The sequence below is a fragment of the Manacus candei genome, unplaced genomic scaffold (genome assembly GCF_025592945.1).
Source record: "Manacus candei isolate 608988 ecotype Guabito, Panama unplaced genomic scaffold, ASM2559294v1 h1tg000014l, whole genome shotgun sequence".
NCBI classification, from domain to species: Eukaryota; Metazoa; Chordata; class Aves; order Passeriformes; family Pipridae; genus Manacus; species Manacus candei.
The window spans coordinates 22,363,930-22,388,395 of record NW_026138062.1 but is presented as its reverse complement, the minus strand read 5'-3'; the positions used below and the strand labels follow the sequence as shown (position 1 = coordinate 22,388,395).

The following is a 24,466-nucleotide window of genomic DNA, read 5'->3' as shown; positions in this document are numbered from 1 at the left end:
TAAAACACATAAGTAATTATTTCTTTGCTTATTGTTCCTGGAACAGCTTTAGTAATACATATTGGAGCATGTTAGAGTTTGGCTGAGTACTTCAAATTATTAATAGAAATGGAAGGCTGTGTGCCAGAACTGACCAGCTGTCCAAGAAGATGAGAATGAAATCCTGATAGATATGGAAACAAAAGCAAAAATATAAAACAACTTCTCAAAGGCAACAGAAGACAACAGTGCAAGAATTTCAAGGGACTGAGACATACTTGATTTTATGTAGAAGGGTGCCTTTCCTTCACTATACCATTTCCCAGGGAAGGATACAAAGACTTATGAATGAAGTCTCATAGAACTTTCCTAGTTAATTAACTACAGGTTTTCTAATGCAGAAACAACAGCACCGATAATTCACCAATTGTCCAAAAGCCCCCATGAGTTATGCAGCACAATCAGGAATAAGCAACGCTGAATTTTAAGGGACCAAGACTGTTAAGCAGCTATGGGTAGCAGTTAAATGAGTATTCAATTAAATATCCTGTCAGTTAGTGAGACTGAGAGGCAAACTCCAGAAGAAACAATAGCCCAGCAGAGAAGGTTGTAAACACAGAATCTCAAATGAGCACTGTAAGGACTAGTACTTTATTATCTCACCTTCCAAGTGAGCACATAAATGCATGCCTCTTTTCTTCTGTTTTCCCCTTCTTACACTTGGAAATATTTATGACTCATGCCACGACAATGGCAGTATGAGGTCCCTCTAATCTAGTATTTTGTCTCCAAGAGATGCATGGAAAGTGTAAGAACAGACAAGTGCACATGGTATTTTCCTCAGTCACCAACCAGTTCCAATCTAGGGGCTTCTTTAGGTGAATGTGGTGTCTACGTTTTTACACCTACATATTTAGTAACTTCCCAGGAGTTTGTCCAGATTTCCTTTAAATCCATGTTTCAGCAGTCACAACATCCTTTGGGAAGTGATTTCACAGGCTGGTTCCTTACTCTATGAAAAACCATGTCTTGTTTGTTTTGACGAAGTTCCTACTAGCTTTATTAGCTGCTTCCTAACTGTGGTACTGAGTGCAAAATTGTTGCTTTTCCCAGATCTCCATGCCACACATTTTTATAGAACTCTACCATCTGCCCCTTTCCTGATCTTGTCTCCACATGCTGGAGGGTTGGCCGATCTAAACTTGCTCCTCCCTGTTGTCTTTTTCTGAACTTACTCCAGTTCAGCCTTCTCTCATCTTGAGATGGAAGAACAAAACTAAACCGTTTTAAGGACACATGGATTTGCACAACAGCACAAAGAGGTTCTTTGTTTTTTTTTGTTCCTTCCCTAGTAATTCTTAACATTTGATTTGCTTTTTTTAACTGCTATTGAGCTTTGAACTGCTATCTTAATGAAACCATTTATCATGACAGCAAAATAATGCTTGTAAAATGTTCTGATAAGCCCCATCTTCTTTGATATAGAATTAGAATTCTTTCTTCCCTCATGTATATTATATCTATACTGAATTTCATCTGCTATTTCTATTGCAGTGGGAATTGTAGTCCTTCTATAATCCTTCACGGTGAATCCTTCCTGACATGAATAATAACCAGTAACATCAGCACCATCACTTCAGTGTTAATTCATTTTTCTGTTTTTTTCATGACATGCTTAGTAGTACAGGTCTCTCTAGGATTTCCCTCATAGCTCCTCCTTCACTAGAAAAACTGGTCATTAACTGATAAATGGAAATGTCCTGAAAAAGTCCCGAATAATGGCTACGGAATAGAAAACCTACAGTCTTGCTCAAGTCCCATTTAATTGTATCACTAAGGTCATATTAAACATGATTCAGTTAAGATCAATTTTTGTAATTAATAAATTAAAACATCATTTAGAAAAGAAAAGAAAAATTAGAAAAGAAAATTCAATGATAATGATCTTCAAGGCCTGAAATTTTCCAACTTAAATGGTCATAAAGTACTGTACAAACCTCATAAAATTTTCTACGCATTTAAAGCTATCAATCACTGTTCATGAATATATTTCATCACAGTTGAGGAAAAAAAAATTAAACTGTTTGATCAGATGGAAGTCAATTTTCAGACTGATAAAATGCTCAGGTCACTGTTATCCGGGATTCACAAAGAATGTCCCCTGGTTTTTAACTATAGTAATCTAGCACGTTAAAATATCACATACCACAGCAATTAAAAAGGCTTTTAGAAATACCTGTCAATTTTAGCTATCATTTGGAAATACTGTATCCCTCTCTCACTCCCAAATTAATAAATTAATTTTAACAAAACCTCAGATTTATTGTCTGAATTTTTAAACCATCCACTTTAGAGTCAGATCCTCTTTTTTTCTGTGAAGCCTGAAAAAAAGTGACCCAGTCTGACCCTTCAGTAGTTTATAAAGTATGAGAAGATTACAGCCTGAAGTGGTATAATTGGTTCCAAGATGCAAACATTAACTAATTTTATTAAGTTTAATCTTTTTAAAAGGTAATCTTTCCTTTGTAAATGTAGGTAACTTAAGTTTTCTACCTTGTTGATATCCTTGACTTGGCTCTTAGTAATAAATAAAAGGATTTCTCTACACAGGGAAGTTAATCTCTGTTAAATGAGGGCAGGTATATTAGATAATTCATTCTGTTCAAGGGAGTTAATTTGGAATAAAGTGTTTATTCTGGGACAGAGAGTTCGCACACAGAATAAATCACAAATAGCTTCTCATGCTGATGAATTCAAAAAAACCTGCCATTCTACCATATACAAATACTTTGGGGGTTTTCTCTTTTGATAGTAAACTTTCTTTGGAGATTCCTAGAGGTAACTAATGCAGAACTCACAAATGCTCTTATATAGCAATAACGGGGATATTTTTAGTTACTTGCTGAAGAAGCTAAAGTTACAGTAATAACAGAAAGCTTGGCATGGCAGCACAAAAAGGTCTGAAGATCTCTAGTCTACACCTGCTTTATTAGTGTATAAATGGAGGACAGTTTTGCTGTATGTGAATGCTGCTCACGCAACATTCTCCTGGACAAGAGAAGAACTACAAAGCTTGGATCTCTTCAGTTTGGAGAGAAGGCAGATGTGAGTGAAGTTGGCACAGTCATGAAGGTGATGGTTACGGTGAATGCCGAACTGTTACTCACCCAAACCTGCAATACTAGAATAAGTGGCACTTGATAAACCTAGTAGGAGATCAGTTTTCACAGAAAATCGTGAACTTGTGAGTTTGCTATAGAGACAAACAAGCTCAAAGAGGGAGCAGACAAACTTGTGGACAACAGGTCCATAAAAGGAGATTTAAAGCCTGAGGCTTTAACTTCCTGAACTGCAACTATTGAGAAAGTATGAAAGGAAAGACAAAGAAGTGGATAGGCTCACATGCATTCCCAAAATAACCTTTCCTATAGTTCTGCTGGGGATAGAATACTGAGTTAGTCAGACAACAGGTTTATCTATGCATCTCTGCATGACACTGAGCAGAACTTGGAAATACTGGTGAAGGCTGATTGCTGAACTATAATAATCATATTCTTATAGTGGGTTTCCAGAGCAGACAGAGGAAGATTCCATCTACTGGGATATTCATAGTGTAGACAGCCTGTTAGTTCCCAGAAGCATAATACAGCATGTTAATATGATTCAAAATAATTTTAAAAATAAGTGCAACTACTCTCATCCTTCTCAAACATTTGCTCTGTGATTAAGGTTTTGGAAAAATTAATGAGTGATTGCAGTTTGCAAAACAAAAAACAAGTGTGTTGCAGCACAAGTACACGAACCTCTTACCTTTCGGGTAAATGTCTTTCAAAGGCACGTCTCCAGGTGCTAAAATTCTGACTATCTGATTAGAAGCCAATAAAGTTACACAATTGGTTTGTTTTGCAGCTCCTGTTTTCCTCTGGGTTCCATAATAAAATGGATCAGAAGGAGAAGCACATTTTTGACTCAGAGAGGAGTTTCTTTTCCAGCTATACACTTCACTGGGAGACTGCAAGAGAGAAGGAGTCTAGTGAAGAAAATGTTACCATTATTGAGCCTAGCAACAAACATTTCTTGATAAATTCCATTCTTTATTTAATTTCAAATCAAATGTGGCTACTGTGGTTACTTATGTTACCACATGACAAGGAAGAGACCTGCATTATTTTGTTATCAAAAACTCCTATAGGAATGAAAACCAACAAATCATATACATGAGTTTGAGGCATTAAGAATTTCTGAAGATCTGAAGTTGAACCTTTTTTTCTTATTGAACCAGGAACAGAAAGCATTGAAATAACCTAATCTGGAATCAAACTATGTAACAAACTGTTACCATAATCTAAGTTTCCACTAATGTAGATAAATGCAAACAGATATTTCAGTAGTAAATTCAAAGCAAGGCAATAAAGCTCCAGGTTCAGAAACGTAAATATAGTTGTTTACATGAAAGTCAGTTCCTTCATCTCCCACCATCTCCCACTATGGTTAAAAGAGCCTAGAGAAATAAATCATCTTGAAGGTCTAAGTATTTAGTAAGCTGAGCACTGCTACTACAAATAAGAGCTCAGATACCTTACTCATACTAAACACCTACACCATTAACACTAAACACTGAATTCGAAGTTTTACCCCATCACCCTTACATTTACTCTTAGCACTCCCCCTTTGACACTCACATGGACATCTAAAACCATGTATGAGGAAAGATGGGGCCTCAGTCTAAATCTGGCAGAGCAAGATGCTTCATGATCAGTATTGGCATGCTAGTATTGAAGAGTGTAGCACCTTTAGTACTCCCTCCTCTAAACCATCTCCCTTTTCCAGCAATAAACTCACATCTATTGTAAATAACATGAATAGCTAGAATAATCAATCTAGTCATATAAATCTAGATCAAGGAAAACTCAAAAGCTAGTTGCAAATACAGGGAATGCCTTATTGTCAAAAACATATTTTTGAATCCTTTGGGATTTCAAATTTTCTTCTGTCATTTGGCTTTCCCAAAATTCATGTATGTTAACACTTACATTTTCTAATTTGCCCCAATTTATTAAGCAAACATGACTTACAATTATTTATTCCATAAGAACTACTTTTTTTACATATCATTAGGTGGCAATTAGGAAAAAAATTTCAAAGAGTTAAACATACTGCTTTTATTTTACTTGTGTTTACCTCCACTCCTTGCAACAACCCTAGTCATTACACTGCCAAGTTTCACTTTCCTTTCTGGTCCTTTTCTAATTGTGTCACAGCAGCGACCACACCTACATGCAGCATTTACACTGAACTACATTACTGAATACTGAAGGGGCTGTATGGTTTTGCTACCATTTTCTATATCTTTTTTTCTTTTTCTTAAATCTAGTCTTTACCTGCTGCACACTGAGCAAAAAGTTCACACTGAATAGTTCAAAATTATACTGATATCCTTTCTCGCAGTTGTTACGTTTAATTAAAAAATGTAAAAACACATGATTTAGAAAATATTCCTCTAGCCAGCACTGTTCAGACCTCACCACCAACAAATTTTGTCTATGCTAGACATTATGTTGTCCAATTTCTTATTATTTAAAACTCCACTGAAATCCCTCTAGATTAGACTACCCTAACAAATGGTGTACACTACATGAATTTGTCATTCCCTTCTTTTTCCATATCATTTGGTAAACAGGTACTTAACTGGTTAAAGAATAAGCAAGATCATATTACTTCACTTAATAATAATGCCGAGTATTTACCAAGAGGTCTGGGAAACCAATAACAATAGTAGCATAATTCTGCTCATCCGAGAAGATCCTGTTGGGGGAGCTGATCTTTTGTCCCACAGCTGCACTGAGGTTTTCTGAAGATAGCTGGTCACTTGAAACTGCATGTGGCACACACAGTTCTGACGCTAAACAGGGAAATTAAACAAAATGAAAGTCATTAAATCCAGATGTGCAACAGGAAACAATATTAACTGTAAGAGTGCTGAGCACTGAACATTGCTATTACTTTGAGTATAAAATTACTAAAAAGCAGAAGATCTGATTATACTGTACTATACCACACAAAAGAAGCCAGGAAATAATCTTAGTTTTGTAAAGTTAAGTACTCAAAATCTCTAATTACTAGCTTCGTAGATGCTTATACCACTTAATTTTGCCCTCTACTGTGCAAATGAGGCAGGAAGCCTACGGAATAAAACAGCATATGATCTCACTGAAAATTGTTATAATGCAAATGTACCAAAAGGCAAACCTACCAATGTAGGTTTGCACAGATAAGTGTCAATGTGACATTTCTCAGTGACTGTCTTGCTATCTTTGAAATTTTAATAATATTTGTAATGCATTTCTGTTAAATAATGGTCTAGTTTTCTTCATCTTTAAGCTAAGGAAAACTAAATTTTATTCTGTTCAACTGTAAGAGCCTTTTACCTTGCCTCACGTTATCAACACAGAATTTGCTATCTTTAGTGCAGCAGCTTACACTGTTTCCACGTCAATGGGCAGACTATCTCATTCATCTGGCAGTGGGAGAAAGTCTTTTCTCCCTCAAAGGATAAATGGGCTACTGGTTTGGGTCTGCAGTACTACCATTTGTTGGTTCTCCTGTCACAGGTTCTGTCTCAAAGAACAAGAACAGGCTGAAGATGCTACATTCAGGGTTTGCTGAATGTTTTGGAAAAAAGTGGAGAGGGGATGTGATAACTTTTTGGATTGGAAGAGAAGAAATCAGATAACAAAGGATTAAAATAGCACAGAAAGCATGCAGTAAAAAACTGTCCACAAATACTTTGAGACTGGAAATTATAACGATGTTTCTATCCATCTGAGGAATGATACTCTAGAATGTTTTCTAAATAAGGTAGGTAGAGGAAGGAAACTACTGTGCTCTGATGGCGCTTGATAAGTTTGTAGAGTAAACTTACAAGAGATAAAATGGATTCTAGATATTTAGGCTGTGGTTAGTTTTTGGTATCCACTTTGTTGCTGTTTATGTAAAATTAGCCCTATTTGTTATTTGTCAATAACATTTGCTTGTATCACGTTTACACTGTGTTAATCTCATTTTTCATACTTATGCTAGCCACAAGAATAGAACAAAACCTTTTCCCTCTTCAACAGACATAAAGTGGTTTCTCTGTTTGTTTCCTCTGCCTCTCTGAGACACAGTGGCAAAACCTATAAACTGTTAGGTAGGATGCACATGTACCAAGTACACCAGAGATTTTGTGCACCATGATCAAATACTCAGGGTTGAAAATGCTATCAGATCTGAAGATAGACAGATCTTACCCGTCTGAATTACGAACATTGGAGATTTCTGCCTTATTCTGTAATTAAGACATGTCTCAATGCCTAGCATCATCTGGGAATTTTAATGATCAAATTCCCCCTATCTTTCAACACAGGTGTGATGGCCTCAATGGCCCCCTGCACACTATCAACAGAACTACAGAAACTGTGACTTCTGTTCTGTTTTAACAGTAGGTCTTTTGTATTTTTCTGAGGCTGGGAGATGTTTGTTGGCTCATCTGACTGTGTGCAGCAGATCTGCAACAGAGTACAACCTGATTTGTTCCCTTGTACTCCTGTTCTAATTGCTGTCTAGTCATCTTTCTTCCTTTTCCATTCTATATGCTTGTCTGTTTCCTGAAAGTCCATGACTGAGGGTCTTAAATGCTTAAATGAAACAAAGATGCTTTGGGCATGGGATGCGCCATGCCTTGTGAAAAGTTATTATTAAGCAAACATGATAAGGGGAGGACAAAAAGAGAACTGGAGAGAAGTTTAATTACTCAGACCTTTAAAAAGCCTTGTTTGTGCAGCTGCAAACAGAAATGATAAAAAAAAAAAAAGAAGGAACTAGTCAAGCTTGCATTCAATACCTGTTGTTAGGCCAAATCCCATTTCAGCTGGCTCTTCACTCAATGCATACAGCTGGCAAACCTCACTGTCTTGAGCTTCCATATGGGCACGCTTGGTTAAAAGAAATTTCCTGTAAAGGATACACATTTATAATAATTACTGATTAAGCCTGTAACTCTAAACAAGGACTTTTATCTTCCGAAACAGTGAAAACATTCTGCATTTATATAAACAAGGTTATCAACACCTTTTGCTAAAACTAAATACAATTTACCAGCATCTGTGAGATAGGAAAGGGTAAGCCAGCAATTGGCAGATTTGTCTTCTGGCAACTATTTACACATTTTCATTTGCTGTTGATTTATAAAAACAAGATAGTGCAGTAACATTTCTTCCATGTGATCATGAAAGTAAAGGAAGTAGGTGCCAACTCTGGACAATGTGTCTGTATTTCCAAGACTAGGTCCATGAACATTGTTATTTCTGAAGTTCAATACCACCTCAGTAAAATCAGTATGAATATGCATACAATCAAAGCTAGTCTAGACTTTCAGAGGCAGGCATATCCTGTTCATTTCCTACTCTATAAGCCTACCTGCACTTTCACCACAAGTAAATCTGCATTTTAAACACCAAATTTTAAGTCCAGTCAGTCTGAAAAAACAACTCTGCGACCAGGAGTGAAACTCCTGAACATAAACAAGACACAAACCAGAAATAATGCCACTAAGAAAACCAGGTTGAACTAACTTATTTGTTTCATTTTCCACCAAGAGCCAGCGGTCTTCAGCTGCCAGGAAAACAGATTTCAGACTGATCGGAAGGGAGATGGTATGAGTTTGACCCTCCAATACATCCAGCACAATAAGGTGGTTTCTGTAAAATTGGAAGCCAAGAGAAGGATAATCAGATAGGGATATACACAAGGAAATCTGTTATAGATCAATATAATACAAGGATATAATTTATTCTTACCCTGCTTCTTTGTAGAACACCAGCCAGTTTTTGTGTGAAAACTCTCGGCACATTTTGTAGTTGCTCTGTATAAAAATATGTCATAGAGCAATTAGTGTTTGTTAGATCGTCCCAGTGAGTTTCCCTGACTCCCCTGAAAGTGCATTATTTTTTTTGCTTTATTTAGAAGAATCCATGGCATTAATTACCTATCAAAATGCTATCTAGCCTGCCTTGTTCCTAGTCATATAATTGCATAATAACTGAGTTCATTATTTTGGACAGAATTCCTTGTAACAGAATGTTCCATTATTTCCAGTTCTAGCTCCAAAGAGGGATATTTTAAAGATACATGTCTTCAGACAATTTATTTATATTTTTCATATCACTATTCCATAAAAATTAATAACTGTTTGCTGTGTAAGACATTTAAATACACAGAAGACTAAACAATTAAATGCTTGGGCTGTAATACCAGAAAAGCTTAATGATCCTGGGACAGTTTTTCAATACTGAGCTTTGCTTTTAAAAAAACTTAGTACAACAGAGGCAGGTGTGACCCCTCACCATCTCTTCTTTGTTGCGCCACCATGATGTTCTTTTAGGAGACTCTTGAGCATCTGGTAAGAGCAAAAGTCGGCGAAGGGCACCACTGCTTGTATCCAGCAACAATATAACATTGCTCTGTAAATGAAAAGCAGATCCATGTACATCTTAAGCCCATTTAAGAGACTACAACAATTCTATCTGAAGCACTTTTGCAACTCCAGCAACTTAGGACATTTTGAAAAGGTAATCTAGATTTTGTTGGAAAACATAAGCTGAATTTTCCTCATTCATTTCAAAGTTCATAGAGAAATTGAATTGGAGAGGTTTAAGTACATGAGAGGGCTCACATTCACTTCTGCATAACCTCTAGGAACTAGACTAGTATGGCTTACATGTCCAAGCTCTGATCAGTTACAGGTGAGGGACACATCAATTTGTTCTGTCAAGTCACTAAAATATTTCTTTTTACTTTATGTTTTCTTACCATTTCTCTAATGTACCCATGGCTTCAGTAACACTGAAGGTGACAAACTGGTGAAGAAGAAATGGCTTAGTACTTTCTCTCCAGTTTCATACTTCTGATACTGTGGAGCCTATTAAATATCTCAGTGTGTGACAATCCTTCTGTAACCTGCACACTCAGGCAGCTTAGAGTGCCAGAGATAGGACAGCTGTGGGAGGACAGCAGAACAGACATAAAAAGCAGACGGGGTATTGCACAGAGTGGTGCGTTTTCCACGTCACACGAAAATATGGTATGCTAAATTTCAAACTTCTTCAGATTTCTCAATGCCCCAGGGTCCACACATGTCAAATGACAGGGGCATTTTAAACGTTTCTTTTTGCAAAATACTCCAGCTGCTCCTAATGTGTTTACCTAAGAATTCAAGAGAACAGTCATTCAGGGACAACCTTAACTGCATCAAATGAAATTTAAAAGGTACAAAGGAACAAGTTAATTAAGCCTTGGGTTGAATTTTTTGTTTGCCATTCAAGGAAATGTTAGGGTCTGCAAGGACATTAGGTTCTGCAAGAACTTACTAAAAGTAAACTGTCTACGTACATCATGTGCAATAACACATGACAGACGTTAAGGAAGTAAAACATAAATTCCCACAAATTCCCCTAAATAAAACAAATACAAACAATCTGAGTCACGGTGGTTTTGTTCTTTTTGGGTATACTTCATACCTTCACTAGAATTATTTGTGAGAGTTAACTTTAATAATGATAGAATTTAAAACTAAATATGGTAAAGCATTTAAAATATTATCAGTTATTTGGAGCATTTGGGAATTTCAGTTCAAGTTCAATATTTCTAAAAAAGGAAGTTTGCTTATGTATTACAAACCAAAATTATATAAATGTGGTTCAGGAAAAAAAAATAGGGCATTTGCTTTGGATTTTGGTTTTCTGCTATATTTTATTTATACTATTCTGTAGCAGCACTGCTGTACTGAGGCAATGCATTAGCCTTCCACGTGAGATAAAGAACACATACGAATCAATTACATTTTTCCACTTAGTGTTAAATTTATGAGAGAAGTTGGTAATATAAAAAGCCTCTCTACCCCACCCCTTTTGATGTTAATGGTTTCCTTCTGTGCTGTGACTGATGTATATTCTGTCTGTGTTTAAGAATAGATTTTTGCGTCACTTGCGAACACATCCGAGAGCAGCTTTGGCAACTCTTCAAGCGGGCTGGGAAGCGTTGGTGTGCAATTCCACTGTGTTTGTTCTTGACTGGGAGAAAAGTAACCTTTGGGTGACCTCCCAACCCCAGTGTCTGGAATTCCAAGCTCTGGACAGATGCAATAACCAATCTCGTGAAGTGGTGTGCCTTTATTTTTAGTTACTCCAAAGTTTCCCTTTCCTTACCACTGTTTTTATTTTAGCCAGCATTTTCCTCTAAAAAGTCTTTAAATCAAACAGGGCTGTGATTCATTTTGCTGGTATGGGAAGTTTTTCCTTATAGTCTTGCAGACAGAGTGGAGAGCTTGGGGAATTTTCAGAGTGGGATAGTACAAATAACTCGCTTTAACCCATTTGTATTTTGCTCCCCAAACTCACTGTCAGTTTTGATCTCTTCTGCCCTCACTGCTCATGTCCTGAGCAAGCAAGCTTGCAAATACAGACTCTTCTTAGCTGCCAGCTTCAGACTGAGGCTGATCTTTAGCTTGGCAGGGTAATCCCTTCATACCTCTTCTTGCCTCCTGTACCACCTTTTCTATTAGAGTCATTCAAGGACCCCTTGAGTGACATACAGGTAACAATCCTGACACTGTAAATATTAGGCATAGATACAAACATTAACACACTGTTCACCAGGTTCAATTGAAAAAAGTCTGTGCACGAATCTGTGGTTTGGGGCTCAAACCTCCATGTCTTCAGAGGAAGGGAAATGTATGCAAGTAGATTACTGGTGTTCTAATTCATGCAAGTGGCATCTTTCAGATGATTTGGGAGACTTTATTGTACTCAAGATTTCAGTGAACTGGGATAGAGATCTAGTAGAGATAAGCAGAGATATAAGCTTTGTGCTTATGGGAAATGAGTCTTCTCCCTTTCTATAAAAGATGCATACATTTCTATGTAAGCACATTTCTATGTGCTTGTAGAAAAGGAAAGTCTTATATAATATGCAGAAAAAAAATAACATCTACTAGTTTTTGAAAAAAAATACATCCTTTGTCCTGAAGACATACATCAGAATATTATGGTAACTAGAAGTTTCAGATGTTACTACTAGTATGTTACAGGTACTTCCATACTCAGGAATTACGTGCTTCAGGCCAGATCTGTTAAAAAAGTTAAAACTGTTAAAAAAGTCTTCTTTTAAATGATGATTGACATCTTCTATGTGTAGTGAGCAAGGTGGATCTCTGTGTCAGTTTCTGTGTCACAGGCTCCCTCACCCCCTTGTTATCAAGGAGCTTTGACAAAACTTGCAGCAGCACTTGGGACACGGAAAAGCACTTCCCTCCCTCACTACCCCACTTCCTGACCAAGAAATATAAAAGCAGAGTTAAAGAATGCTGGCAGGACACTGCTTGGATGAACATTGTTGTGCTCCTTGACATAGACTACAGGTTACTCTGTTTGTCCAGATGCAGCCTTTCAGCAGAGTAAAGTGTGTGTAAAAAAACCTGGAAGTGTGCTGTTAACTTAAGGCAAATCAATTCTCCATGTGCATTTTGCTCCTACAACCCCATACAAAATTATGCATAGAGTTATCAAAATTCTTTTCAGTCTGTAAATGTTCTTCTTCTGAACACTAAAACTAACTGGTGCAGAAAGAAAAAGTGTAAGTGGTGGGCACAAAGCTTTAACAGGAAGTAGAAGTACACCCTGAAGTACACGTGGGCAGGGGCATTGCTGCTTCGAAAATATGAATGCAATTCCCATCTTACAAGGAAGTTACTTGAGATTTCTGAAAAGTCCTTTCAAAGTCTATCACTTTAGTCTGAACAAAAAGATAGAAGCAGAACAGGCTGTGCTCACCGAGACCAATGGCCAATGTGAGAAATAAAATCATTTACTCTTTCTTCCAAGAAGATGTAAATGTGCTTTAAAATGAGATAAATACCCGATTTGTGCAATTAAGTTAAATCCCTGAGGAGTTTGCTTTCAGTAAAATTTTAAATGGACAGGAAGGAATGGTGATTTTTTATTTTATTTCACTGGAGGGCTCTAATGAATCCAGATGGATGTCATCTGTGAAATAAATCATACAAGTTTATTTGAAAAGCCACAGTATCATAATCTCATCTTTTCCAATAAGATTATCTTCCATTTAAAATTGTTCTTTTTTATAAATTAGTCAGAAGTATTCATCTCCAAAGACCTTTATTAAAAGAAAAAATGGAAAAAAATGCTTTTGGTATTGTCTAATTAATGTATTATGTTATTTAGGAAATAGCAGCTGTCAAGTGGCCTTTTTACTTAATAAATGCAAGTTCTTATTTCTACAAATATTGTTAATACTTCTTGGTCTTTTTGCAAGTAAACACAAATGAACCTCTAAAGCATAACATACATCATTTATATTGCTTGTTTTTCTTGTTTTGCTTGATGCACCTGTAGCACAAGTGGCTAACCCTTGGAGCCTTGCCAAAAATACAGATGTGCCACTTTTCTTAACATGTGAATGCTGCAAATTTTGAGTTTATGCCTGCCAGTGACCTTAGTAGATCTGAAAGTAGTCATCTTGACTATATGTTAAGGCTCCTGCTGCTGCCAGTAGAAAGAGAGAGGCACTTCCAGAAGACAATTCAACATGTTCTACCTTAACTGGGATGAAATGCTCTTCAGATCACCTTTATTCTCCTGGCAAATATAGAAGGTACTTGGATTATTGTCTTAGACCATATGTTTACCTGCTAATGTCAATAATAATGGATTTAATTTCATACACAGCAACATCCACCTTTTTTCACAGGTGCACAGAGCACATGATTTTTCCATGGCTCCGCTGCAGAAAGAGTTGGGAATGAAACCTTAGCTGTGAAGACTACAACAGCAGCATTTGTCTGAACTGTGCTTTGGTGACTTGCTTAAAAACCAATCCCAAATAAATTGCTAATGTCGTCCATGGATACAAGCATCCAGTATACAAAAGAACCCCTTTTCATCTTTTTTTCTGATGCAAGATGTGCAAGACTCTTACTTAAGTTCTCAAGAAGTCAAAAATTACTTTTGAACGGTGTCCTAAGTATACAATGACTTTTTGCAACCAAGTTTGTAATTAAATCAAATGTATTTTCACAACCAATGAGTAAGATCTGCCTCAATTGTAACACTATGTAAAAAGTTTTAAGATAATGCAAAACATTCAGAACATTTTAATTCTGTATTATTTTCCAGCAGTGTAAACCAGGCTTATTTACAGACAAGGTTTATTCACCTGTAGCACTTGCCAAGAAAGGCAAGTCTGAAACAGGCAATATTTAAGCTTTGCCAGAGAAAAACAAGAAGTTACAGCTTGACTGAAGTCACCTGGAAAGGGACACTGAGCTACAATAGTTTCTCCAAAGAGTAAATTTTATTTTAGTCTGAAAAACATATACATCATACTATCACTGAAAAATACATTCCATGAGGACAGACAAAACCAGACACTGATAAAACTACCTAAAGCTTCACAGAAGAACCTTTGATAAAAGCTTCATTGTTGACACCAAATGCTACCGTGATTTGGTTAAAAACAAAATGGTAGAAATTTTAGAGAATTAGAAAACAAGGAATATTAAGAAGTGTGAGACATTCTAAACATTTTTAGATACAAGATAGACTGCCATCTGTTTTAGTTTCCTGCACCAACTTTGCCAAAGAAGAATAAGGATTATTTAGAACCAAACAAATGTGTTACGTGCAACTCAAAAGAGCTCAAATGGTACTTCTATAGTTGTTCAACAAGAAGGTAACCTCAGAATCATTTTTTTTCCAACTTGCATTGGAAAGTGTCCAAGGTGAAGCTAAAGAAGGCACACGCAGTTCTACTAAAGGAAGAATTTTGTTTCTCATAAGGCATCGAGCTTAACTGTAGTGTTTGACACCAGAAAGTAGCACTGACACTTGACAAACATTCCTGGAACAACAGTATCACAAAAACACTAGAAATGACTGAAAATTATTTAACACCCCAATTCAGTGTAGGAAAAGTTCTTCTAGATTGAAGTCTCTAACCTATTGAAAAATGCGCAGAAAAAATTCAGAAAAAGAAAAGGAAAAACCAGCCAACAACAATGATCAGATTTCATGCCCATGTCAAACCACAATGACTGGTAGGTAACACAATAAACTATTATTAATATTAAAAAATGAACAGCAGCACTACAGTATACACTGTTGTCTCTTCCCACTCTTGGGCAAAGAAGTTTTGAATTGGAAATGTTACAATCAGTTCACTAACAGTAAGAGAAAGTGGAAAGCAAGCAATATTTGTCTTTAAAAAAAGTGTTCGAGTCAAACCAACACAGAAGTTGTCAGTGGTTCTAAATTTGCATTGTTGATACTCTGGATGTTAAGGTTTGCATAGTCTCCTTTCTAATCTTAATACTTCAAATGGTATAGAATGAGAAATGGATTCACCAAACAAATCAAAAATAGTGGTATGAAGGAAATATAAGCAACATTTTACTTTGTGACTCAGAAAACATCTCTTTTATATACTATTTGAAAAGTAAAAAAGGAAGCAGAACTTAAGTTCACATATTACACCTTACTCTGGACTTCACACTTTGCAAACATGCTGCTTGACTGAGACTCCTGAACTCGATACACTCTCTCCCTTTCTTCCATGAAGGCCAATCTCCCTCTATCAGTGAGAAATAAGATAAGCAGGTAGAATTCAGCTTCAAGAATGTCCAGCTAAAAAGTGCAAGAGGAAAATCCCCACATAAAAATTGAAGCTGTAGGCAACTCCCAAGCTTCAAGTACAGTAAAAGAGAGAACATTCAGCAGGAGGTAGGCTTGTCCAGGCTATTTCAGTCTACAGAGGTAGTCTCCTTGGTGATCCCACCCTCATGATGCTACTTTGCTCATCATTAAACATTTAGCTGCGTTTTAATTTTTTTTACCTCCTCTTCATGTAGAACCACTTGACCTTTGAGTGGATTTCCCAGAGGAGCCACAGTCACAAAAGGTTGCCAGACACTTCCAACTGTTCTCGGGAAGAGGTCATAAAGATTCACAAAGTATCCACTCTTACTAGAAACATTCATGAAGTACAAAGTAACAGGATTGCAGGTAGTAACATAAAGAACGTTTTCAGGTTCCTCTTCTGAAATGAGAAAATAATGAAAGGCTACTGACTGTGCATTGCTCTTCTGGAAATAGATGTGTCATAAACTTGGCAGATAATACAGCAAAAAGTACAGAAAAATCACTTCTGTTGACACAGGAAGATAAAGAGAGAAATGATCTCTTGATACTGATTAAATATTAACAGGCAGAATCTTGTAACACTATTGACAAACAAGCAGTCCAAGACACATTTGTCTAGACAGGACTACAGCATCTGCCAGCTGCTAATATGTAAAACACCTTTTCATTCGATTTTGTTTGTTTATAATCTTGGTTCACCCTCGTTCTCTATCCCATCTTCCCTTAAAATTCATGTATTCCTTCCAGAACTTTTCACATGTAGCACCTTCCTGAGTGACTGCAGACTATTCTTGAAATCAATACAGAGCCACCTAATTTCTGTTTTGTTGCCATAAAAGTCTGCTAATCTATTTAAAAGTTGTACTACAAGTAGAAAAAGCATCATTCCAGTATTGATCATTAATGATCTGTTTATAACAACAATAAAGTTTAGACATGTTTAAAATTATGAACGCTAAATACATTTATGAATATTTCCAATGGTGCAATTCGCTTTGAGACATAAGTAGTACAGGTCAAGGCAGGTTTGATCCAGTGAGAAAGAATTTTAATCAGCATGAGAACGGTGGAAAAAAAGCACAGCACTCTCCAAGTTAAAAAATTTGTATTAAAATCGAACTGACAGAGGAAAAGTCAAAGAATCGTTTTTAAGTAATGCAGACTTGCAATTTTGTGGCTGTGTTTTACTCTATTTACACATCTTTCCCTTAGTTTGAGAAGGATGCATATCCTTACAAAGACCACAATGACTCGGTGAAATTATGCTCCAAATTCAATGACTGATTAATTTTGTATTTCACCTGCTGTTTAAAAAAAAAGTGGAAATAAAAAATTATTATTCCTATAGTCCGTTCCCATAGTAGATATTTTAATTCCAATATTAAAATTCCTAGTATTATGCCTGTACTCCATTGCAAACACATCTAGAAATATCCACTACTATAAATGCACGGAAGTGTTACTATGCTTACGAAGTCAACAGTCTAGTCCTTCATCTTCTCCAGGATATGTCACTATTTATAATACTTGGGATCAACATAAAAGTTAGTAGCTTTTCTTACGGTACCTTTGGTTACAGTGACATCACAAACTATGTTAATTTCATCTAAAGGCAGTGTCCAAAAAGCAAGTTCTTCAGTGAAATTGAGGGACCTGGCTTCATGTCGTTCCACTGGAAAGCCTTGAATATTTAAGTACACAGGGCCCTAAAACAAACGACAACAATGAGGGCTTCCTAAAATATCCCACTCTCCATTTTTCATGAAAATCTAGAAATCTTCAAGGCATAATACTCTTAACACCAAAACCAGACCAATTACTAGCTAAATAAAAGGGAAAAGGAAATGTTTTCTGCAAGCTCTCTGAATGTCCATACTACCATTTTCTTTACAGTACAGAAACCATTATGCCTTTTCACTTTAGTCTTTTAATGGTTTGGAACCATTATTGCTTAATGACATGAAGGAGATATCATGTACTGATAAAAAGCAGTTCATACAAGGAAAAAAATCAGAATATTTTTGTTTCAAAGAAGTTCGATGGCAATTTCTTTTTATATAAAGTTTAAATCTCACCCCTACATCACATCAGAAATTAATGTTTTTCCTCACTCACTGCAGTAATAATTACTGAAGTTCAACCAAGAGCCCAGAGCTGAAAAGGACTTAGAAACTTTGGCTGCAGATAAAATTTTACCAAAAGTTCAGATTCAAACTTGGAAGTGCCAAAGACTTGTAAGAATTCAGCTGTATGCAAAATAGAAAAAGAAAACGGCTTTATTTTCAGTCTCTGATTGTAGTCAATAATTGAGGTCTGGGGTCTGAAACTGGCCACCTCCAAGCATCCAAAACAGCTATGAAGTTCTTTCACATGTGGTACTTTCAATATTCTTATAAAAATCTCTTTTAAAGAACTTCTGGCAATCTTAGTGATTTTAAAGCACATCTTACATTGTGAGGGCTAGGTATATAAAAATGATATTGTTCTGGTCAGTATAAAAACCCCAAGAACAAATGATAAGGACCACACTTTGTACACACTCTTTTTCCTAGAGAAATTAATCACATTTTAGATCCTTCATGTCCCAGTACATAAAACCAGTATTATATGAATTGGAAAAAAAGTTTAAAATACAAACCTTTACATCTATTTTTTGAGTTTCTGATGGACACAGCAGCTTCTGTTGTGCATTTCCTGGCTGATCAACTTTCCAGTAGCCCATAAATTTATGATCTGGTAATGGCAGTCTGTCAAATAATAGAAGAACAAGTGAATCTGTACATTTATTAACCTGTAACTGATACGGAATAAATAATTTAAACAATTGCATTTTTCTAAAGAAATATATCTGAAGATTCCTTGCTAAAAAGATTTCATTCCTTTTTAAATCATAAAAAACTTAGTCTCCTGTATTACTAATACAGTCACAATCTACGCAGTATGATAAAAGAAGAAGCAATGCATATAAAATTGCCTAAAAAGGATAAATTTTGTGACATATGCAGCAAAATATATCCAAATCATGTCTTGCTTTGCTTTATTCGGATCAGGTAGGGTATGATAGCAACCGTTAAAGGAACTCCTGTCAGTGGCTCACTCATCTAAAGCCCAGCAGAATAAGCAAAGTAAACACTGTAGCTAGTTAACAATGCAATAAAAGTTTCATTAATTATTTCTATTTATTTTACCACTAGTCACATGAACAAAGGCAAAGTAATACAGACATGAGAGTACCCCATTGCCTTCTGGCCAACACCATCTACAGAAAGGACAGGGACATCTTCAAAAGCCACATTTACTTGCCTTGGTAAGTAAATTCATTAATTTAGTATGAATTTAGTAGATTTATTCATTTCTGTACCTTTTATTTAGGGAAGAAATACAGGGATGACAGTAAAACTCATTTATATAGGAAAAGAAAATGTTGGTGTATGACAGTGTAGCATGACAGCAAAATAGGAACAGCACAATTTTTATTTCTTTCCTCTGAAGTGATTTGCAACCACTGAGAGCAATTTGAATTCATTAAATGGCATGAATACCTTCAAGCTAATGAACTTATAACTTTTGGTTTCTTTTACTTGGGATCAATTGCTCCTAAAGAGACCTCCTATCAAAACAACATTCTGTGTTCCATGTCGTTGCACATTACCATACAGCTACAGGACTTGGCAAGAGAATAGAAGACATTCCTTCTCCCAGTTTCTATAAATATCTTCAAAGTCTATTTTAAGGAAGTTCTCTTAGACTGTTTGTTAAAAGGATCTGCTTGGTCTCTGTTCTATCTGATGATTCTTGTTCCTACTGTTATAATTATTTTCCCTCTCCTCACCATTTAAACTGGTCCTTCTAGATACTAGAGATTTGTTTAATTTCTTCTTTATATTATATAGAATAAGAAGGGATCTCAAATAAAAAAAAAAAACAACAAAAAACTTCAGTTGGACTATATATGAAACTTAGGGAATTCTATTTTTGTTTTATTTTTCCCCTAAAAACTTAAGAGGAAAAGTCAGGGAATGAACACAAATATCCTCCAATCTTTGCTACTCATGCAGGAAAGATGTGTTAATGTTTCTTAATGGTATATTGACACCAAACCTCAAGCCACCAGGAGAAGCCAGAAATTGAAGGCAGACAGACACTCAGCCTCCATCACCTTTATGTGTTTGGACCATCTGCCAGGACAGCGAAAGACACTTTTTGCAAACAGAAAATTTTGTGGATGATATAGATTGTTGGTGCTCATAGACAAATAAATATCCAGGTGTCAGCAATATGCCACTGGGACATGTAAAGTGCATCCCATTAATTCCCTCTCTTAGTCAGAACCAAAAGAATCTTCATTGCCTGTTTGTTGCCTAATTAAGAATATTAATAGATGTCAATGTTTGCAGAGCGATTAATTTTGAATTCTTCCTCACTTCAGTTTGTATTTTTCCATTCTTTACACCTAGCTAATCTAGCCAAAATTCTTCCCAAATTAAGAAGAGAAATTAAGCCAGACTCAAAAAAAAAAAAAAAAAGGCAAGCAAGTACAATATGGCAGATGACAACATCCAACACTATTAGGGAAAAACATTCAGGACGCACTATTTCAACATACACAAAAATCTTAGCGAAATTTATTCCTGCAGTCAGAGAATGGGTAAACAGTCAAGTCACTATACTAAATGTCAATTTAGATGTCTAGAATTTTACTATAGTCTTCCATTTGGGGTTTCTAAATGATTTGTTGGCAAAACATTGGTTATTTCTTGAACCACAAGCTGCCTTGTGTGCAAAAAAATCCTGGAGATTTCTTTTTGCTCTATGAGTCCAAGTAGCATAATCTCTGATATGTCTATAATCAGGAATAATTATTTCCTGTTAGCTCAGTGGAACATCGACTTTCACAAGGATTTGGACTTTAGTTTTAATTCCTTACACATTACTCCCATGGACAACATCCCAGAAATCAACAGCTTTACTAATAATCATGAATAGCTATAAAATGTAACACAAAACATATGTAAATAACCAGTTCTAACCAAATACTGTGCTTTATATAGCAGTAGAATTACAGATTGCAAAGAAACAAAACATTCCCAAAGAAACAAAACATTTCCACTCTGTTTCAGCATTCTGGAGATTTTCTTTGCTAATAGTTCCTCTCTTCCCTCAGGAAAACTGATTTCTCCTTTCTCCTAGATTCTTGAGGTTTTGTTCTCTTCCCCATTTCTAAATGATTTACTTTCTCTGAGGCAGCAGACCAAGTCATCATAAACAGGAAGGAGTAGGGAAATGTAGATCAGAATTTAAGAATAAAACAGAAAGTAGAGTTCATAATACAGAGCTCTTTGTCAAAGTAATAGGGATCTTATTCTTCTAGGGATTGACAATTTTTTTTCTCCATCTCACTGTTCTCTCATACAAATTTGGTCCAAGAAAGACTGAGTATTGAAGAAGCTGGTGGCATTAAAGGTCTGCCTCCTGAATAACTTTCAGAAGAGACTGAGGGTGCAGAAGGACTGGAACATGCCCACACTGAAAATATGTATACATCTCAACAGCCTTCCTCTAGCGAATATATATGATACACAGCGAAGAAGGGAAATTTTCTTCTTTTCCTATAACTTATAATTAAAAAGTATGTTTTGAAAATAACTTTAAGTGACAGTACTAGTAAAATCTTCACAAGGTGCTCCTGCCACACTGCTGTATTTCAAATTAGTTAACCATATAACATTTACTTAAGTGGCATACAGAATACTATGGAAATGTCAACACTGGCAAAAATATGCAAGGCAAAGAGATCTGATGGGTATAAAAAGTGCAGTGGCTCAGTAAAAAGAGTACTGAGACTCCACTGCTCTCTCCAGCTAGGGGTGTACTGAGTGATCAGTGATTTTTTCTTTTCTCAAACCTGGAAAGGGTTTCTAAAACAGAAAAACTACAGGACAGACTGCACTAATCTTGTAAGAAAGACAAGATTTAAAAGCAAGTAATTTAAGCCAAGATTTAAAAGCAAGAACTGATCAGTTCTTTGATTATGATCTGTCAAAGCCTTTTGCTTAAGGAAAATTCAGGGGTTTTTTATTTTAATGTTTATTCGCTCTTAATTTTAGATCCTGGTTTTCTACAGTATTACTGTTGTCCATGAAATGTATACACAAGCAGGTACTTTGTTCAGAAAAGTGATTGCATGGGACTTAGAGCCGATGAGGCAATTCTACAAAAAATTACTATCTAGTCTGAGTTTCTTCATGCACAGCAGTCTAAGGGGAGATGATCTGTCAAAAGGTAATTCTCTTATGCTGCTAGAAAACTTTTCAAAATGACACCTACAGAACACAATTTCTTCCCATTTTTATATTTTTGATTTCAGAAAATAAATTCATTTTAGGCTATTAAAAAAATAAAATCAAACAACAAAAAACCCCAAACCCAAACAACTGTGTTCAAAAAGGCAACAGAATCTGCTTCATAAAGTTATTTATTTGGAGAACACAGTGGAAAATTGCTATGAATCTTGTAAGACTGAAGTTCCACTGAATGCAAATTCTTCACTGCCAGACTAGTACAGCTGCGGACATGAACTAAGACAGGCAACAAAGCTGTTTAATACATGATCTTGTAAAACAGTTCAGTGTTGGCATGGAATATATTATTCAAGGGCTCCAGTAATAGTCTGTGGTCCATGTAGCTGAAAAGACTTCCATCCCATGTAACCTTTCTGGACTAAAGGAAGATATAGTCTGAAATCAGGAAAATTCCTTACCAGCCAGTTGTCCTCAATTTATTCAAACATATTTTGATTAAAAATATAAGCAGTAGATATTCAGAACAGTCGTATGTTAAAACCCGTGTTCGCTGATAGTCAAGTGCAAAGCCCACCCTCAGCTGCCCCCACAGTGCACAGGATGGACAATAGACATATATGATATGAGACATATCCAACAATTAACTACAGATTACCTGGGGGGGGAAAAACCAACATCAAAGAACAGTCTCATGAGAAAATTAAAGCTGTTAAAATTACATATTTATATTACATACAGAAAATTCAGTTAATGTAAAAAAATAATCAAATTATAAGAAGCACTTGGATGTGGATAGTGACAGGAGGAAAAATACGGAATGGCAGTTTCAGCAAGGATAAATGTCAGAATTAGAGCTAAATGCTGTTTTACCTAGAAACTGCAGATGGTCTAAACTGTGCACCAAAGTGGCAGATTAACATGAGTTCAGACAAATGTGATGTAACAGATGTCAATGTGAAAAACAAAATGTAATTGTACATAAAGAAAGATAATGAGTTAGTACCACGAGTAATTTATTTTACCCACTATGTCTTGGCAAAGCATCGCAGACAAGCCATCTGCTTTACGCACAATACTGATAAAAATTATAAACTACTGGACAGGTGATATGAGGAGGGACAGACAATATCATAATGTTATAATCTGACAATACGGAACATGTCAGTGCCTTGAAGAATCGTTATCAGAGAATTACAGAATCAGCCGAGTTGGAAAGGACCTCTGAGATCATCAAGTCCAACCCTTGACCCAACACCACCGTGGTTACTAGACCATGGCACTAAGTGCCACATCCACTCTCATCTTAAAAACCTCCAGGGACAGTGAATCCACCACCTCCCTGGGCAGCCCATTCCAACGTCTGCTTACTCTCTCTGTAAAGAATTCTTCCTAATATCCAACCTAAACCTCCCCTGGCAGAGCTTAAGACCATGCCCTCTTATCCTGATGCTGGTTGCCAGGGAAAAGAGACTGATGCCCACCTGGCTACAACCTCCTTTCAGGTAGTTGCAGAGAGTCATGACGCCTCCCCTGAGCCTCCTCTTCTCCAGGCTAAACAGCCCCACCTCCCTCAGCCTCTCCTCACAGGACTTGTGCTCGAGTCCCTTCACCAGCCTCATTGCTCTTCTCTGGACCTGCTCCAGCACCTCAATATCCTTCCTGAACTGAGGGGCCCAGAACTGGACACGGTACTCGAGGTGTGGCCGCACCAGCACTCAGAACAGGGGAAGAATCACTTCCCTGGACCTGCTGGCCACACTGTTCCTGATACAGGTCAGGATGCCTTCTTGGCCACCTGGGCACACTGCTGGTTCGTGTTCAGCTTCCTGTCAATCCAAACTCCCAGGTCCCTATCTGGGAAAAAATGACAACCGAAGAAAACAAAAAGCTCAAGTAAAGCATTGCTTTAGAGGTCTAATATATGATACTAATTTTGCAAATAAACAAATTAGTATCTACAAATTAATTTCTATCTCAAAAAAAGAACTATTGCAAGAATTATTTTCTACATGGTCATTAGATACCATCTAATCTTTCCATCCATGATTAGGTATATTAATTCCAAAGTCTCACCTAAAATTCCCATAAGACTCACTGCTAGCGTCTGTTCAATTTCCCTTGTAATTTCAGCTGGATACAACCCTAAAGTTTCTTCTGTTGAGACCCTGTATTATAGTGCATTGCCAGTGTGCCTCATGGTTTCTTTCCTGTATTTACAGCAGTTATGTTTCAGTAGCAATTTAAGTAGTTCTGATTTATACAACTTTTATATTAAGTAGTATGTGACAGACTTCTCCAAAGCTTATTAAAATAAAGATTCACAAATCATTTGATACAAGACAAGCCAGAAGATACCTGTATAAAGTAGTGAGCATTTCAGTATAATGATTTTCCTGTCCTAGAATCTCCTGGAAATGCTTCTATAATGCAAAACTT

The 24,466-nt window shown here is 36.4% G+C and overlaps 1 protein-coding gene across 1 annotated transcript in view; it reads right to left on the bottom strand.

Moving 5' to 3' along the window:
- VWA8 (von Willebrand factor A domain containing 8) overlaps nt 1-24,466 on the bottom strand; it is a 185,190-nt gene that overhangs the window by 45,503 nt on the left and 115,221 nt on the right. The window contains exons 27-35 of the mRNA XM_051778665.1: nt 18,367-18,475; nt 17,296-17,434; nt 15,923-16,125; nt 9,363-9,479; nt 8,817-8,881; nt 8,592-8,717; nt 7,862-7,971; nt 5,727-5,881; nt 3,790-3,991 (exon numbers count right to left, since the gene is read on the bottom strand). Of these exons, the coding sequence (XP_051634625.1) occupies nt 3,790-3,991; nt 5,727-5,881; nt 7,862-7,971; nt 8,592-8,717; nt 8,817-8,881; nt 9,363-9,479; nt 15,923-16,125; nt 17,296-17,434; nt 18,367-18,475 (1,226 nt within the window). The remainder of the gene's footprint in view (nt 1-3,789; nt 3,992-5,726; nt 5,882-7,861; nt 7,972-8,591; nt 8,718-8,816; nt 8,882-9,362; nt 9,480-15,922; nt 16,126-17,295; nt 17,435-18,366; nt 18,476-24,466) is intronic.